General features: G+C 45.0%; 1 protein-coding gene across 1 annotated transcript in view; it reads right to left on the reverse strand.

Moving 5' to 3' along the window:
• Anxa13 (annexin A13) overlaps positions 1 to 18,434 on the reverse strand; it is a 55,149-nt gene that overhangs the window by 24,685 nt on the left and 12,030 nt on the right. Inside the window, exons 2-4 of the mRNA XM_057792185.1 lie at positions 5,656 to 5,735; positions 3,377 to 3,513; positions 3,182 to 3,257 (exon numbers count right to left, since the gene is read on the reverse strand). Of these exons, the coding sequence (XP_057648168.1) occupies positions 3,182 to 3,257; positions 3,377 to 3,513; positions 5,656 to 5,735 (293 nt within the window). The remainder of the gene's footprint in view (positions 1 to 3,181; positions 3,258 to 3,376; positions 3,514 to 5,655; positions 5,736 to 18,434) is intronic.

Consider the following 18,434-nt stretch of genomic DNA (forward strand, 5'->3'; position numbering starts at 1 on the left):
AGAAGAAGCAGCTTGCTGAAGGTGACCTCCCTCCGCATTTCATGGTCTGTGTGTCTTAGAAGCAGGCCTGGCTGCTGAGCGATTTCCTGTAAACATTTGTAATGGTTTGAGGCACTTGAGCTGGCCCAGTGGTTCTGGGAAAGGCTTTAAAACTGAACAAACACAAAACAAAACAAAGCCCCTCTGTGCTGGCTGTACTTCAGATACTGGAGGGGAGTAATTACATCGCTCTGTTAGAGCCAAAGTGATCACCAGCCTGGAAGCACCCAGGGGCATTTGTGGTATGCTTCCCCAGCAATTTTCTGGAGAGTAACTGGATGGTATGGAGATTTGGCAGGAGGGAGTCACAGTATTTGAAGGCCGCAAGGTTCCATGTGGCAGATAAACAAGGCTAAACTAGCAGCAGAAGCTCCAGCCTATGCTGACCTGGTTGACCCCAGAAACCTGTGTTCCTAGTTCTGGAGCTTAAGGCAAGGCTTCACATTCTCACACGGGGCGGGGGTGGGGAGGTGAGCACTGGGAAGGCAAGAGAAGTGATGGGTGGGCCTGGATCCTGTCTGCAGGAGGGGACCACCAGCTGGCATTTGTTCCCTACATTCATTTCTAGAGGTTATTGTGTCAATGACCACAAATTCAATGGCTTCAAATGACACGACTTGTGCCCCTATAGTTCTGGATGCTGGAAATCTGAAGTCACTGTACTGATAGGTCATAGTCCTGGTTCTCCCAGCTTCTTGGTGTTCTTTGACCTGTCATTTACATGAGAGCAGTCTCTATCTGTGTTCCCATGTCCCCAACCTGGCTACCACCATCTTTCTCTTCTGTCTTTCTTAAAGATGCCCATCATTGGATTTAGAACCTACCTAGGTTACCCTCTTCCTAGCATCCTTAACTCAATCACATCTACAAAGACCCCTTTTCCAAATAAGGACAAGGCCATTCTCCCAGATTCTGGGGGCCTAAACCTTCTAGAGGCCTCCATTCAACCTTTTGTGATGGAGAACAGGTTGGGCTTGCTTAATACACAGGCTGACCTAATTGGATCTGAGCACACTGTTAAGGAGAGGCTTAATGGTTACCATGTAATGAGGGCCAATGGGGGTGTTGTACACAGCACATACTGATAGTGCAGAGAAGAGTGCTGGGCTGAAGGTTAGGACCTGAGTTCTAGGCCAGACGCATGCTCTGGAGTGGCTGAGTGTTTTGACCTCTGTGCACCTCAGCAGACCCGAGCTTGACCCAAGGGTGTGGTCCCAGGCTCTGCAGTCTTCTTACTGAGAACTATTGGAGATGCAAAATGGACAGTCCCCTCCTTCCCCATGTCTCTCAAAGACCCTTTGATGACTAGCATGCCTTTGGACATCTGAGGAGTCATGCATAGACCATCTCCAGTGACTTTGTTATTTAAAAGGCTGGTCCATGTACTGGGCATTAAGGCGTTCCCTTTGGTGGCATTGGCTGATGGTGATGACACCATAAAGGGTTAGTTTAAGCAGAACCTGGTGGAGGGTGTGGTGCTGAGGAACTGGGAGAGGGGCAGCAGAGGAACCCAGGCCGAGAAGGAGAGCCAGTGTTAGGAAGAGGTTGGGAACCATTTTGGGTTGTCCATGACCCAGATTGTCCACATACTTAGGGCATCATAAGACACCAGGAGAGCAAAAAGACCCCAAACTGTAACCTAAGTTTTGCCTCACTTGGAGAAATAAGCTATAATTTTATCATGAAATGAAAAAATAAATTTATGCCCTGGCAATGCTGAAGCATACTTGGGCAGCCCATATATGGAGGTTCTGTTGAACCTGCCCATTGGGTTTCATGGTCTAAGTTGATGAGGACGACTGACCAGGTCTCTTCCTCAAGAGGGCACCAGATTTCATTACAGATGATTGTGAGTCACCATATGGTTGCTGGGAATTGAACTCAGGACCTTTGGAAGAGCAAGCAGTGCTCTTAACCACTGAACCATCACTCCAGCCCATCATTTTATCATTGACCATTATAATTCTGACTTGCCTAGGTGAGAGTGTCTGTAATCTTTGCTACATTTGGGTCTTCTGGCCTTCCGTTCAACCCAGCAGCTACTAATTGACCAATCATGGCTATTTAGTACTTGAAGGGTGATTGATGCAAATCAAAATATTCCGTAAGTACAGAGCACATGACAAATTTCTGAGACTTAGTACAAAACAACAAAGAAAGAAACAAAACAGAATGCAAAATACCTCATTTATAATTTTGTCAATATTGGGTAAATAAAATTTTTTATATAAATTGGGATCAAGGGAACTGTATCATCAAAATAATACATCTTGTATTTTTTTTTCTTTTAAAATTTGGCTTCTTAAAAAATTAAAGTGAAGCTGGGCATGGTGGCTAAACAAGGTGATGATGGACAGGTGAGTTGAGCTGGGCAGTGCTCACACAGGCTCTCTACACGGTAAGAGGCGCTTTGGCTCCATTCTGAGTCACATGAGAACTCTGATTTTGGCATTCAGTAAATGCTCAGCCCGGATGTTCTAGAATGAACTCTAGATGAGAACGGAAAAGTTCATGTTGAGCATGCTGCATCATCACCATACCCAATAACATACTCCCATCTCCACCCCTTGGTCAGGCATCTGGCCTTCGCCACAGAGCATCATGGAAGTCTCAGCTGCCTGGAAAGTACCCTGGGGTTCCCTTCCATGTAGCAAACACCCTGAATCTTCCATGCTGTCTGCTGGACGTGAGAATAGAGATGGGCCACAGCTGTACGTAAGCAGGAAGCCACCGCCTCTACGCTTTCTCTGATTTCCTCAAGCTGTCACTGCCCAGCAGGGCTGTCACTTCTAGATGCATCTTCCTGGCCCTGAATCCAGCTCTTGTCAGATCTGATTCTTCATGACTTCCCATGGAAAAGGCCAAAGTGAGTAAGACAAGATGAAGATAGCATAAGCTTGACTCCTAAAGAAGTTCCCCATGACTTCAAGGTCAAATTAAATGTCACAAGATTTAGCTTCCAATACCCTAAAAAGCAATGAGCCCCCAGTATAACTTTGAGACCTCATTGGAAGAGATCAACTTGAATTAGCTTAGAATACTTATAACAGGTAGGTCACCTCCTGTCGCTATGGGAATGTTGGCCATGACATCAAGTTTAATCAATTTCAAAAACAAATAAATGAACAAAATTATTTCATACCCATTCCTTTGCAGGCTTTGTACAGGTTTTTGGCATCTCGGTCTGCATCAAAACCCTGATGGCTTTTCTCTTTGGCCTGGAGAGGAAATAATTCAAAAGGGGACAATACAGACATTCTTTAATTAATTTTGTTGGAATTGATGTTCAACTAGAAGACTTCGTCGCCAACCAAACAAAGGACAAATTCCAGTCTACAAGTGGATTTTTATTGAAATCAACTTGGGAAAGTTTTGGCCCCAAAGAGATGGCTAGTGTTCCTTGGGGCAGCTGGCCTTGGGTGATCGTGGGAGAAGGGTCTCCTCTGTGCCCAATAATAATTGCTCTGGCCAACTCTATGGTGAGTGATTTTCATATCAGCCCATCTTTGGGTGTCCTTTTCTCTCAAACAAAGCCTGACACAGTGGGCCAGTGTCCCTGGAGAATCTGTCCTCCGTGACAGATATGCCAAGGACATCCAGGAAACAGGCTTGCTGGCCAAAGCTGAGGAAATCTTATTACAGATTCTTTTGCTGGCCTGGATTGGTGCCACCCACACAGGAAGAACATCATTAAGTTTGTCAGAGACTCTATATGGGTGCCGACAAGAAAGTAATTTTAGTTTTTCAGTTCTCTTGGGAGAGAAAAGTCCTGTTTGTATATTGAGCTTTGTCTGGTATTTCAGTCTTTGGAGTTAGGGCACGCACCGATGTATTCTTTTATTTATGCCGATATCCTTATTATTTGCATAATAATAACAAGGCTGTGAGTGTGAAGGTCTTTCTTCACTCAATCAACACACTTTGTTTTTATTTAGCTATTTTTTAAAAGGCACTTTCATGAGCAGTAACCTGGAAAACAAATATCATTTGCATAAATGACAGGTACCATGAACGTAAACAGATGCCGATTAAAATTGTAAAGGTGGGTGAGATCGCCATTCTGCAGCTAATAACCTTGAGTACACCTGAGCTCTCTCAGCCGTTGCCTTTCCTCACTCTATGAGGCACCCACGTATTTCCTTCAGTGAAGGGGGTTAGGGGACAGGGGCCACATCACCTTCGCTCCATTTCGGCTCCTTGCGCAGAGGAAACGAAGAGCAAACCGACCATGGGCCCATGGGCGTGTGATATTTATCTGCTTAGCATCACCATTTCTTGGGTGGCTTGCCCCACCCCCATTTTCGATGTCCCAAACGGGGTTGACAGTCACGAGGCCTGGTCATCGTCATTGTCGGTCAGCATGTGGACACCTGCCTTGTCACTCTGGCTGTCGTGACTATTTCAGGACTGAGATTACAGTTCATACAGAATCAACCTTCCCCTTGGTTAATATACAGAGAGAGGAATGAAACTCTCAACTGGTCATGTGGAACTGAGAGACTCTTAATTTACAACTGTTTTGGTGGCTATTTTGCCCACTGCATACCCAAGACAGAAAGCATGGGCGAGAAGGGAGAAGATGACGGCAAGAGCTAGCAAGGAGAGAGGAGCCTGGGTGAAGGAGGAGGAGGAGGGCAGGGGGGAAAATATCCCCAGCATGGCAGTGCCTGGACCCTTGACTTTCTGTTTCATTAGTGACAACTATAGACTTCACACTTTGACCGAGAAAGTAGGAGTTGGGTTTCTGCCCTGGTGATCCTAAGTGTCCTTACCCAGTCTGTAGTCTGACATGAATGGAGAATCCTAGGTTCTGAGAGTTGAAGAAGTCCTTGGGCCACCCCTCACCATTTTTTTTTTTGATTATGAAGGCATGGTTCTTCAGTTTAAAAAAAAAAACAATTTCTTTAAAAAAATTTTATATTTATTTATTAATTTTGTTTGTATTTGTGGGTGTGTGCACGCGAGTGTCTGTGTGGAGGCCAGAAGATGACTTGTAGTGTTCTATCCTTCTACCATGGGGCCAAACTCAGGCCGCCGGTCTCGGTGGCAGGTGTCTTTACCCACTTGCCAGCCCGACATGGTTTGTATTGAAGTATTTGAAACAAGCCAGGAGACGGACTGGCATTTTTAGAACATGGCTACATGCCAGCCAGTTTATAGACCTTCTTTTGTTATCTACAGAGAAGAATGACCACGACTCTCATAGTGTTTATTATAGGCAAGGATACCTGGTTTCAGCTTGCACCGTCCTGCCGCTCACCAAGCCTTCTGCTCAGGCAGAGGACTAGCATTCCCAGTCTCCTTACCCAGCTCTCGTGCGGGCTTGAGAAAGTGTACCTGCTGCTTTTGCTGGCAAGATTTGCCACACTATTTTCAGGACTCACTACCAAGAGATGCTCAAAATTGATGAATTCCAACATGGTGATATCAGAGCACTTGGGCAAACATGGGGTTCTTTGAACATGGGACCCCATGAGGCAGGCCACACAGACATACGCATGGAACCCACCCTACGTTTCTTCTTTGATCTGTGCTTGCATATGCCTCTGTGTGTGTGTGTGTGTGGCATGGATTTGCCTGGCACATAATGTTGAGTGGACTCTGTATCTGAAATACCATCATCGACAGGAAGGACAAGGACCAAGTCCTGCTCCATGTAGGAATCACTGTTAGCGATACTGACTCTCCTTTCCAACCTATTTGAGAAGAGAATGAAGTCTTGTTCTTTGCAACAGCAGGGTTAATGTTGTGTCGTGTCCTGATTTAAGAGAACGAGTGTGAGAGAGAGGCAGAGGGAGAGGAATGAGGGAGGAAAACAGACGGGGGGGGGGGGGAGAAAGGGAATCTCAGCCTGTTTGGATTTTTCTTCTTTGTGCTGGGTCTGTCTCCACAATGACTGTATTTATGTCTCTCAGTGGCTCCTTGGCTGACTGCGGGATGTCCTGGGGCTCCTTTGGAGAAGCTGGGACAGGCTTTCCTCTGGAATGCACAGGTAGCAGGCACGCCAGAGCCTTTGTTCATTGTTAAATGGGCAGTTGACTTTGGGTCCTAGTCCTGTTTGCCAGTCAAGAGATTTTAGTCTCGGAACCAAAGCCACGGGGCAGAACTTCACGGAGGGGAGGAACTAGGTTAGCTACAGAGCTGGTGGCAGGGACGCCAGCACAGGTTTGCATGTTCCCAGGGTTTGAATGAGCACAGAGACACCCTGCCTACTTTGAACGTGGAGGGGGAGTGACAGCCTTTGTGTCTCGATGCCTTTGTTTTGAGCAGTCCTGGCACCCAGGGACACTCAGGAAGCAGAGCTGACACAGGAGAGCGAATGCCAGTAACAATCAGTGTGAAGGCCTGGGCCTGAGCCAGGGGAATCATGCTTCAACTGTGATTCTGTGATTCTGCTCCTTGGCTGCTCCCTGGGAGTTGGTGTCCTTCTCTGTAACAGACAATGTCTCTCTGGCAAGGTCCAGGCTGTCATGAGACTACATTTAAAATGCCAGTTTTGTGCCACATGTTTGCTCCACGCCAACGTGAAGCATCCCGCCCTCACAGAGCATCCATGTCAGCCTGACCTGGCTTCTTCAGTCATCCCTTGCCTTTCTGTCTTGTAGTGATGTCTACAACATTTCAGGAAGGGATATTTGTGGAGATATCGACTACACACGCTTATGAGGCAGGATCTCACATATCCCAGGATGTTCCTGAACTCACTATGTAGCCAAGGATGACCTTGACCCTTGAGACTTCCAAGTGCTGGGATTATAGGTGTCACAACCATGCCGAAATGCCTGGCTCAGTTTTGCATATTTCATCAACAAATTTGGAAAGTTGAATGTGTGTATATATATATATATATATACATATGTGTGTGTGTATTTATATACACATACACACATATATGTACATAAGTTTCATATTCTGAATATTTTGATTCATGTATATTTAATATACATCTCTGTACATAGATGCACATATATGTATATAGATATATACCTATATATGTTTCTCTATATCATAATGTCCAAACAGTATCCTTTATTGCAGTTGACCACTGAAGACCCAGTAGTTAAGGTAAATAGATTGTGAAATGTTACCCATTACTAGCTGTATAATCTACCTGCTGGCAAACATTCTAACTTACCACACTCTTTGTTGACTTTATCATACCATCTAACATTTAAGGAAGGGGATTTTTTTATTTACAAAAGAGCACTTGTTATCTTGCTTTCAAAGTTTTTATCGGGCTGGGGAGACGGCTCAGTGGTTAGGAGCACTGGCTGCTCCTCCAGAGGACCTGGATTTGTTTCCCAGCAACCACATGGCGGCTCACGATGGTCTATGCCTCCAGTTTCATAGCATCAGGTGACCTCTTTTGGCCTCGGCAGGTGCCAGGCTTACACAGGGTGCACAGACATATATATATATATATATATATATATATATATATATATATATATATATATATATATATTCAAACGCCTATTTGGGCCACCATTGGTCCTGAACACTTGTTTGCAGGAGGGAGGAAGAAAAAGGAAGGAGGAATAAAAAGGCGAGAAAGGATAGAGAAAGGAAAGCACTGTTCAGAGAGTTTAATTGTCTCTGATATATTTTAATTAGTTCACGTGGCTCCTACATACTATTTATTCCTTTTTAGTCTTTTGTTGTCATTGTTGTTGGGTGTTTTGTTTTTGAAACGGAGTCTCACTCCATCTCAGACTAGCCCAAAATTTACTCTCTCCTACAGACTGACCGCAAAGTCAGAGCAATTCTCCTGCCTCAGCCTCTGGAGTCCTGGAAATGCCCAGATTTATAACAGTATACTCTTATTTTCCAATCCTGTTGTTACCTAAGCAGAGAATTGGGACTGAGAACAGGCACGGCTGAGTTAATGGGATTCGAATTGAGCCTGACTAGAAAGCCTGGCTCTTCAGCTTGGCTCTTTTTATTCCTCAGAAACAATACTTTATTATCCTTTTAATGAGAGCTGCCGGCTCATCTCTAAAGCAGACCTGCACTTGCTCATGTGTAGTGTGGTGGTCAGATGCAGTCACGTCTCTAACAGGGTAGCACAAACATCACTTGGTTGGTAGCACGTAGAAGGTGGGCTGCCTGGTGACGTAAGGATGTAAGGGTCACTTGTGGCTCCGAAGCATTGTTGCAATGTAATAGGAGCGGCCCTGGGATTTAATATTTCTACCACAGGTCTCTGGAGGTCCTGGTTTGGGGTGTTCTGCTTAGTAAATATTTGAGAATGGTTGCCTGGTATCCGGGCTCTGAGCCAGGAGGGCTCAGGAAGCACAGAGGGCAGAGGGCTGCTGAGCCGCCAGGTGCTGCTGCTGGGGCCATGGTGAAGTAAATGATGCTGAAGATATTGAAAGCAGGAGCCAGGATTAAAAGATGATGTTTTCTGGATATATGAAATAGGAGCAGAGTGAGAGAGTTGTGTTGGGGATGGCCCTGGGCATGTCTAGATTCTTCTCAGAGGCAGCAATTACCATTGCTACCATTTACGGCACCAGGAACTAATGTTGGCTATTCTGACCGAACTTACCTTGTACTATTTTTTAAAAAACAAAACAATATTCTTGAAAAGAATTAACAATTTGATTGAAGGGTACCTGGCACAATGCACTGCATACAACAGGATGCCTTTAGTTACACACAAAAACCCACGGAACTCTCACCATGATCAAGGGTTGACATACATCCTCACCTCCCCAACTTCCTGTGTTCCCTTGAATGCGTGAGGAGAGCACTTTGCACTAGATTTACACGCCTGACTCATTTTAAGTGTGTGTTAGAATTTTGTTGACTAGCGGCTGCATGCTGCAGGGTGAATCCCCAGAACTGGCTTGTTTTGCATGGCTGAGACTTTACAGTCGCTGATCAACAGTCTCCTCTCACTGCCTTGACTCCTGGGAGTTGCTCCATGCACCATTTCTATGAGTCCCACTATTGTAGGTACCTCCCGTCAGTGGAGGGACGCGGTGTTGATCTCTCAGTGACTCGCAGGGTTACTTAGCAGGATGCTCCCAGAGCTCATGAGAGTTGTCACAAATGGCACAATTGTTTTTTTTTTTTAAATGCTAAATCACATTTAGTTGTAAAATTGCCTTGTATTGATTCAGAATGTTGTGAAGTTGAGAAAACCGAGGTCTGGCTTGAAAAAGGACTGTCCTTGAAGATGTTTACCCTTGACCCAGACACAAAGCTGTCTACCGTCTTGTCTTTTCTAAGTCTGCTTTCCCTTCTGAACATTAGCAAGAATCCTGCCTCCCATTGGCCTGCTATGAGGACACGGACACAGAGCATTTGGCACAATGGTCGGCATGCGGTGGGCACTTGTTATTTCGGTTATCTCCTTTTGTTTTTACTTAGTTTGCACTGAGTTGAGTGAGTTCCTCCCGCGGTGCTTAGCCTGGAGGCTTCAAAGTTGGAAGTTAGGTTGTTGAGATAGCTTCTTTGGTAAAGTGTTTGCTTTGCGGGGATACAGATCTGAGTTCAATCCCTAAAACCCTCATAAAAAAAGGCTGGGTATGGCATTGCACACATGTAATCTTGGCCTGGGGAGGCAGGCAAGCACTCACTGGCCAACCAGCCTAGCCTGATGTACTTAGAGAGATCCTGTCTTAAAGAAACAAAATCTAAAAACAATATGGATAGCACCTTAGGAATGACATTTGAAGCTGTCTGGTTGTCTTTTGGCCTTTACACAAGTGTGTGTACACTTGAACCTTCACTGACGAACATTCGAGTGTGCACACACACACACAAAGGTGAAACCTACCTTTACTACAGTGAACTAAAAATTACTAACTGTATATTTTGTCAAATCCAAAACCACTCTGTACTTTTAATTAGCATTAGGGATTAAAAGCCATGGAGAAGTCTAGGGGAGGAAAACTTAGCAATGAGAATGACAACCAAAAACAGATGGCTTGTTACAAGGCAGGCCCTGGTCTAGGTCATTTACGTAAAACCCTTTTCTAATCCTCGCAGCAGCTGTGGAGACAGGTGGTATGGCTGTGTGAGTTAGAAGATTGAGGCAGAGAGGTCCGTGATCCATCCAAGGTCAAGTGATGGAACGACGCTCTGGGTCCAGACACTTTGCTATTGACTTCCTATGACTGATGCTTTGGGCCCCTGGTGAAATGAGGGTTTTTAGTGATGGAAACTGCAGTCTGACTCTTTGAAATATTGTCTTTCACAGAAGCATCATTTGACCTTTGTCCCCTGGCCAGAGAAGTCAAGAGCCTCTTGCCTAGATAGCTGTAGTATCAAGAGATGCTTAATGGAGCAAAAATAGAAAGTAAAATGAAAACTGAAGCCTGGGTACCACTTTTTTACAAGGTAGCATGAACCTCCATCTCTTCTTAGGCAGGCTGGGCATTCAGGAGAGCCACTGTGGCCAGGACTGTCTCCCAGCGTTCCTTTCCACTCAAGCAGAACCATGTGTTCTGCTTCTCATTTGGAAACTGAGATGGACATTTGCCTTACCCAACAGCCTCAGGGAGATTATATATTGGCCATTTGGTGTGATGACCCAGAGCTGGCAGAGGAGAAATCAGCTTTTCAATCCTTCCACAAGCTCTGAGAACACTTCCTCCTCCTCTCCCCATCTTACCCTACACTTTCAAGTTCTCCATTCTTCCAGAACAGAAAGTACTACAGCTTGCTGTGTGTGTGTGTGTGTGTGTGTGTGTGTGTGTGTGCTTTTAGCAAAGGTATTCTGAGGATTGGAAAGGCATGGCCAGTAGAAGGACACTTCTAATGTGTTTTTTGGGGGGTAGGTGGGAAGTGACTGTGTTCAAGCCTGACAAACTGTCAAATACTGACAAAAGGCAAAATGTCACTTGTCTGTCTGACAGAATCCATGTAAAGTGACTGCTGCTTTGTGTATTTCCCGAGGGGTCATATTGGTGAGGCAAGGGAGGAAGAAGAAAGGTATTTCAAGTGGATTCCTAACTGAAAGTTCCTGACTGGGGCTGATTGGCAGAGTGGAGCCTAGTGAGCCATATTTTGTTGTTGCTGTTTTCTTTTTTGTTTGTTTTTAGACAGAGTTTCTCTTTGTAGCTCTAGCAGTCCTAGAACTCCATCTGTAGACCAAACTGGCCTTGAACTCAGACATCCACCTGCCTCTACCTCCTGAGGGCTGGGATTAAAGGTGTGCACCACCACCACCACTCGGGTTCATTTGTTTTTAAAAAAATGGTTGCTGTTGCCATTAATTCTGGGCATAGTCAAAGAACCAGTAATAGTATACAAGAATATACTAAAACTTCAACTCTGTTCTGAAACCATCTCTAACTTGTCTGCCTAGACCTGGGGCTTTCTTGGGCTACAGGACTTTCAGTACTAAATCTGTGACAGTTCTGGGGAGACTGATGTTCATCATCCTGTCTGAACCTGACTAGGTAAGTTTGCAAGGGCCCGCTGTGAGCCTCTCTTCCTAACTCTGGGCCCAGAGAGGTCATACAGGTTATTGGAAATCAACCATATGATTGGCAAACCTATAAACTGGGTTTTTGGTTACGGTCTTATTTTCTAGCACACCCAGTGACTTTGTCTTTTGTGTTTATATTCTACATTAGAGACTTCTGTTCTTTTCCGTTCACCAAATATCAATCTATTCACTATTTACCAGCCTAGCTTTTTCCTTAGACAATAGATTTCTTGGTGGTAAGAGTCACTCCATGTTCACTGTCGCATCCCCCATACCCAGCACAATGGCCACTCACTGAGACACTTGGTCAATGTACATGTATGCATGAAGGGAATTGGGTCACATGCTGCCAGCTCCAAGCATATGGCACACAGCCAATGGAGGAACTCTTCTAGGCAGACCCGAGACATTTCTCTGTCTTTTCAGGAGCTGAGGCCCCTCTTCCTTATACGATGTATAGTTTGGCCTTGTTCATGTCATTGTCAGGGGTCAAGGGCAATGTGAGGATAGGGGAAGGGAAGAGAAAATTTATCAGCATAGTTATCCTAAGTTGAAAATGACATCGGGCTTCCTGGGATGATGGAGCAGGGAAATGAAAGAAAATGCTAGTTGAAAGGGGGTTCCCTTAGACCTTACCTGAGGGAAGACCAGACTCAAAAGAAAGGTCTCAGATGTTCAGATATGGGGCAGTTTGAGCTAACATAGAGCTCTTAGAATTAATGCCATATGGAGGGAAAATGGGCTCTGAGGAAGATGGCCTGGCCAGAATAAAGTTGATTAGTTTTTCAACCCTGGCTGCTATCACCATTATTTTGGATGTGCAAAATATACACCAGACAGAACCCCACTTTGGTCTTACTAAATCAGGAAAGGCAGGTATAGATCAGTCTTACCTAAGTTTGAAATTTTCCAGGCATTTCTAATGGACAGTCAAGGTCGAGAGCCACTGATCTAACAATAATTATAAACATTTCTTATTATTCCAATGAAGGGAAAAGGGGGCTGAAAATGTACTGAGGGCTTACCTAGATAAGAAAGCCTGGACCTTATTCAAAATGCTAGACACAGAGGGAAGAGGTTTATCATAGAATATTAGAGCCGAATATAATTAGAGGCTTTTCCAATAGGTGACATAAAATACCAAGACCTGGAAGTCATTGGAAGTCATAGAAAAGGAATTGCCAGGCCTGAGAAATGACCCAGTGGGTGAATGTGACTGTCATCAAGCCTAAAGACTTGAGTTGAATTCGTGGAACTCACGTGATAGGAAAGAATTGGCTTCCCCAAGTTGGTTTCTGAAGTCTACACATGTGCCTTTGACCTCCATATGTATACCACGGCGTGTAATTGTGCATGTACACACACACACACACACACACACATCCCACAGAATAAATAAACAAACAAACAACTTAATAAGAGAAAGAAAAAGGGTTCCTTTTTAGGTTCTCTCTCAATTCTTCTGCTTGTCTTTGCCAGGTCACGTTAGGGTTTCGCACTCTTCTAACCGAGCAGATGGGCATCATAGGTTGAGGGCCATCACCAACCCATCATTTGTTTGGGGAACTAAAGTTGCAACAGTCAGCCTGTCCAGTTATGTCTCCATGGCTACTTCTGTATGCTAACAGGATATAAATACTAACACAGTGGCCCTCGAGGCCTCAGGTATTTGCTGTGTCAATGACTATTCTCTTCCATGCAAGCTACATTTTTCTCCCTCGCTTTAAAATCTGAGAGCACGTGACAGGATCGGAGCCATCAGCAGGCTACACCAAGTTTTGTTAGAATCTGATACCGTCTTTTGTTTTCTCTTATAGATATACACGGATGCTAGTTCACTACTCATGGTGCTAATCTAGAGTTTCTGCTTAAGATTCATTCACCGATGCAAAAAAGCAAACAGATTTAAAAGCGGTCATTAGTAGGCCTGTTAGTAGATCAAGTGACATGTGTATACACCCCACATCACGAAGGCTGTATTTAAGTCTGAACTCTGGGACGCGCTGGAGGAATGTGTCTAATCCTGTCCTTTTCGGTCTGCTTATGAAGTCACCTACTGGCAGTCACCCACTTGCTCATGGACTAGATTCCTGTCCCTGTAATGACCTCGTACCTCTAAATGGTTAGTTATTTATATTTTGAGCCAGTTAGTCTGAACACAAATTATTGCACAGTTAAAGTTCATGAATTCAGAGCCAGAAAATATCCTCATGACGTAGCCTCAGACACGGGCAGTAGAGATTGAGAGACAACGTGAAACAATCAAGGGGCCATTTGCGTTTTAAGCATGACATGTTGCTTTCACTAAGTTGATTGTTTTTTGGTCATGGTTTTCCCTGGATAATCAATCTGATCAAAAGTTTCATTTTTTTAAATATCAAAATGCACGTAAGTGCTTGTATGGCAAACACGAAGACTACTAAACAGAAATCCTTGTTTTCCTGTGCATTCTGCTGGGCACATTAAACCCAGTTGGAATCTTGCAGGAATATTTGGTGTTCTGCCATGTGGTTATGGTTTATTTCTAAGGGAATCCTCCATGATCACACCAGCTAAGAGGGGATCTTTCCCTAGTCTCAGTGCCCCTTCCCATAGGTATCTACAGTTACTAATCTTGGGGTATATCAGAGAGCCAGGACGTACATATAGAAACCTGAGCTCTGTCCACACTGGGGTGCTGGGAGTGTCACAGAGCCAGGGATTGCTGTGCATTCTGCTTTCAGAGTCGCAGTTTTTATGTGACACTATGATTGTTAAGTGATTGAGCATCACTCTATATGAGTAAGCATTTTGGATAATTTGACAAACGAGATTGAAAGAAGGCAAAGGGGGCTGGAAGGACAGCTCAGTGATTAAAGCGCTTGACTCACAAATGCGAGGCCTGGGGTCGAGACCCCCCCCCCAGCACACATGTAAATGCCTGGTGGGTGTAGTGGTCCTCCTGTAATTCCAGGGTGGAGAAGCAGGATGCAAGGGATTCCTGGAGCAACCTGAATAGGTAGAGTAGCTGAAGCTGGCAAGCTCTGGGTTCAGTTAAGTCCCTGTTGCAATGGGGAGAGCATTTGAAGAAGACTCCTGATATCAACTTCAAGACTCCACACACATGCACACTCCCATGTGCCCATACACAGGTTGACATGCATACATACACACATACCACACAAAGAGAGACATATGCAAAAGGAAAAGAAAAAGACATTAATTTGGATCAGAACTCGATATGTCTTATTTATAGATTGACTGCGTATTGAAAAAAATGAGTGAAAATTCTTGTATTAGAAATAAACCCCGCCGGGCGATGGTGGCGCACGCCTTTAATCCCAGCACTCGGGAGGCAGAGGCAGGCGGATCTCTGTGAGTTCGAGACCAGCCTGGTCTACAGAGCTAGTTCCAGGACAGGCTCCAAAGCCACAGAGAAACCCTGTCTCGAAAAACCAAAAAAAAAAAAAAAAAAAAAAAAAAAGAAATAAACCCCCTTCTACATCTATTCTATATGTTGCCACTTTTTAAAATTGATTTTTTAATACAAGGCTTCTGTATTTAGTTGGCTGTCCTGGAACTCACTATTGCAGACCAGTCTGGTCTGGAACTCAACAGAGATCCTCCTTCCTCTGTCTCATAAGTGCTGGAATTAAAGGTGTACATTACCGTGCCTGCCTTACTCTTTAATGGCAATTAGCATAGTTAGGGAATTTTCTAGAAAGACAAGCATTCTTAGGTTATGTGTGTTGATATGACATTTATCTATCAAAGGTGACTGTGGTGTTGGCCAGAGGCGAGGAAGCCTGACTTAAGACTCTTCTATAGCCAGCACCTTCAAGTAGCAGGCACCATTGATCTTGAGGGCAGCAATGGACATTTGGAAGTGCAAATGTGTGGCCAACTTCTCTGTCATGCTGAGTGAGGCTAGAGGGAGATGAAGCTGGGAGACCTTTAGTGGGCGCCAACCCAGCAGAAGATGTGTTAAATGAACTTGTGGGGGATTACACCACTGCCTTTCCCTACAGTATCGCTCTGTTCAGCTTAGCAGTCTGTCAGCCTCCTCGTTACCTGTGTGGTGAAGCCTTCCTTCCCTGACCACCAAAAATCATTGACAGAGAACAACTGCTTTCCAGAACTGCCAGTGTCTTCATCAGGAGGACAAGGGTCAATCTTCAGGAGCTTTGCCCCTGTGATAAGGGCTAGGCTACGGTCGATGTGAAGGCAAAGGGTCACAGATATGACCACTGATGCAGATCTAGAGAAGTGAAGGCTTATAGGGACAGATTGTGCCCCGTGTCCTGCTCTCCAGAAGGTGTGTAACAAAATCATTGGCTCTCAACTCACCAGGAGTGGTTTCTCCTTCTGGGCAATATTGGCACCACCTGGAAACATTTACAATGATTCCAAATAGGGCACGACTACTCTTACAGCCAAGGGGAGAAGCCATGGATTGCTAAACATTCTCCATAGAGAACCACTCATGACCAAGTGTTATCTGAGCCCAAATGTCAATAGTACCAAGGTCCTACGTGACCAGGGTCTAGACAGCTTGTGCTTGTAATGATGCTGCCAACACATCACTTTAGTAGGTGTTGAGAGGCTGAGCTTCTAATGGTAAATGGGGACTGACTATGGCAAGATCTCCAGGCAGTAGGAGCAAAGAACTGGGCTGCCATCAAAGGAAAGTTTAAAAGCAGGCTGTGTCTTTCTGGGGATAAATCTGAAAGATGAGTAACGGGATAGGATAGGGTAACTAGGAAGAAAAATTGGAGCTGAGTATAGACCTCAACAAGAAACCTGCTGTTACCTCCTCTGTTCTCTGCATCCTGGTTTTGAGGGCACCACAGTCTGTGTGGCAGGATATCATGTCTATGTGACAGCTCTCAGTTGGCCCATTTTCAGGTCTTTTAGTAAAGTGTTGGTCCCAAGAACTTAGAGTGTCTACTAGAAGGGGAGCAGCATTAACTATCTAGAAATGAGATTTGTGTTGTGGGGAAAGTGACTGTCTACTTAAAGGTTGTCCACAGATTGTTTTGGAAGTTGGAGACCTTAGAAGGGTGTTAAATTTCCAGATATCTAATTACCTACCACTGTACTGCACCGAGGAAAGGGAGCTTGGAGGGCAGGGTGGCCACTGGGGGATGAAGGCTGTTTCTCAATGGTGACAGGAGTCATGTCTCCAGGGGTTATGGCAAATGAAATATTCTTTTCATTAGAAAGGAATGATCTGCTTCCTTTTTATATTGCCAAAGACTGTCTTTAGCCAATTCACCCAGAGCAAAAACTTGGGATTTGTTTCCTATAAGATAAAAAATAACTGGCATGTTCTAGAAGCCTGAAGAGTCAAAGAGAAGTTGGCAGTTGGTATTGAAGAGAGAAAATATTGGCGGCCAAGGTAGGCTGTTGTGGTATTATATATGATGGACAGAGAGAGGTCTAAACAACGGTGTAGACAAGTTCTGATTTGCTGAGCAAGAAGCAAGGTGAAACAGCTGAGTTCACTTTAGCAAATTCCTATCTCAGTCTCTATCAAAACAATGAATGTTATTCTTTCCCCCAGTAAGAGACTTTGAATGTGCGTTGGCTTCAGGCCTAGTAATTCTTTTCTTTAAAATGCCTTTTTGTGTTTTTCTCTCTCCCTCTACACCCCGCTATAACTACTCAAATCCCCCATCACGAGAAGAGGGAGTTGCTTTACTTCCTATCTGTTTTTTGAGTCTTTATTATTTCTTAGGCACCTGAAAGTTAGTGTGAGTGGCGGGGACATGAGACACGGCATTAGGAAAAACCACACTTTGAAGAAATTGGCAGTGGTAAGGCAACACTCCCACTCCCAAAGGTAAACTCAGCCTTGGCCATGGAGACCTTCCACCATCCAGGACATGACGCAAGCCGGCCAGAATTCTCTGACATAGGGTGAACTCTCTGGGGCAGTGCTGGAGAGCTCACCCTGGTGTTGAGGATGAAGGAGAGCTGCGGGACTGACCAACCCAGCAACCACCCAGACCCAGAACCAGAGCTATGAGTTGGCCCATCCCATCATCTGCTCCATCTATGATGTGCTGGAGCGTGTAAAGGGATTGGTCCTGAAGACCCAAAGTTACAAGATCAAAAAATACAGCTATTTCTCTCTCTCTCTCTCTCTCTCTCTCTCTCTCTCTCTCTCTCTCTCTGTGAGTGTTTGGGGGGTATATGTGTCTTTGAGGGTAACGCAGGGCACAGAAAAGGGTGCCGGGGATCCTCTATCTCCCTCTGACTGTTCTTTTGAGGTGGAGCTCCTCCTGGAACCTGGGACTTATATTTTCTTGGCTGAATTAAAATACAACAAGCTCCCTGTTTTCCGAGGTGTTGATGCAGGTGATGCTGGGTGTATGTCAACTCAACAGACACCAGCATTGAACTTACTCTGATTCTGCAACCCCCCCCCATGCTGCCTTCCATCTGTGAGACGGAAGGCCGGCTATCTGGGTACCCAAGCCAGGCACCGAAGTTGTCGGCTTCTCCTTTTCTTTATACACAGTCAGCAAACCGCACAGTGATTTGACCCTCTCAGCTGCCCTACTCTCTCAAAGCCAGTGCCACTGTTTTGGTTGCTGGAAGGGGTAGAGGCCTTTCACTGTCTCCAGGACCATTGCTTCCCTGTGCTGCACTTGCGATAAGCGTTCCTCTCCCAGTCTTTCTCTCCCACATCTTAGCATGGCCAATCTAAAGGCAGCCCACATTTGGTCACCTCATAAAGTGAACTTGACTGGGGTTCCCTATTGCCTAAAGCAAGGAGGAAGGTTGGAGCTATGCACACGTTCAGGGCCATTATCTGGCATCTCTAGAGGCTTCGTGGTGAGAATGACCCATAGAGAAAGCTGAGACTAGCTTCCCTGGGCCTGAGAGAGGTTTATGCTTTGACCAGGGCTACGGCAGTAAAGTGTGAAGGCCTCTAGTAGACCATCTATCTGGTTGGCAAACACAGGCTTGA

Source organism: Chionomys nivalis, chromosome 17 (assembly GCF_950005125.1).
Source record: "Chionomys nivalis chromosome 17, mChiNiv1.1, whole genome shotgun sequence".
In the NCBI taxonomy this organism is placed as follows: Eukaryota; Metazoa; Chordata; class Mammalia; order Rodentia; family Cricetidae; genus Chionomys; species Chionomys nivalis.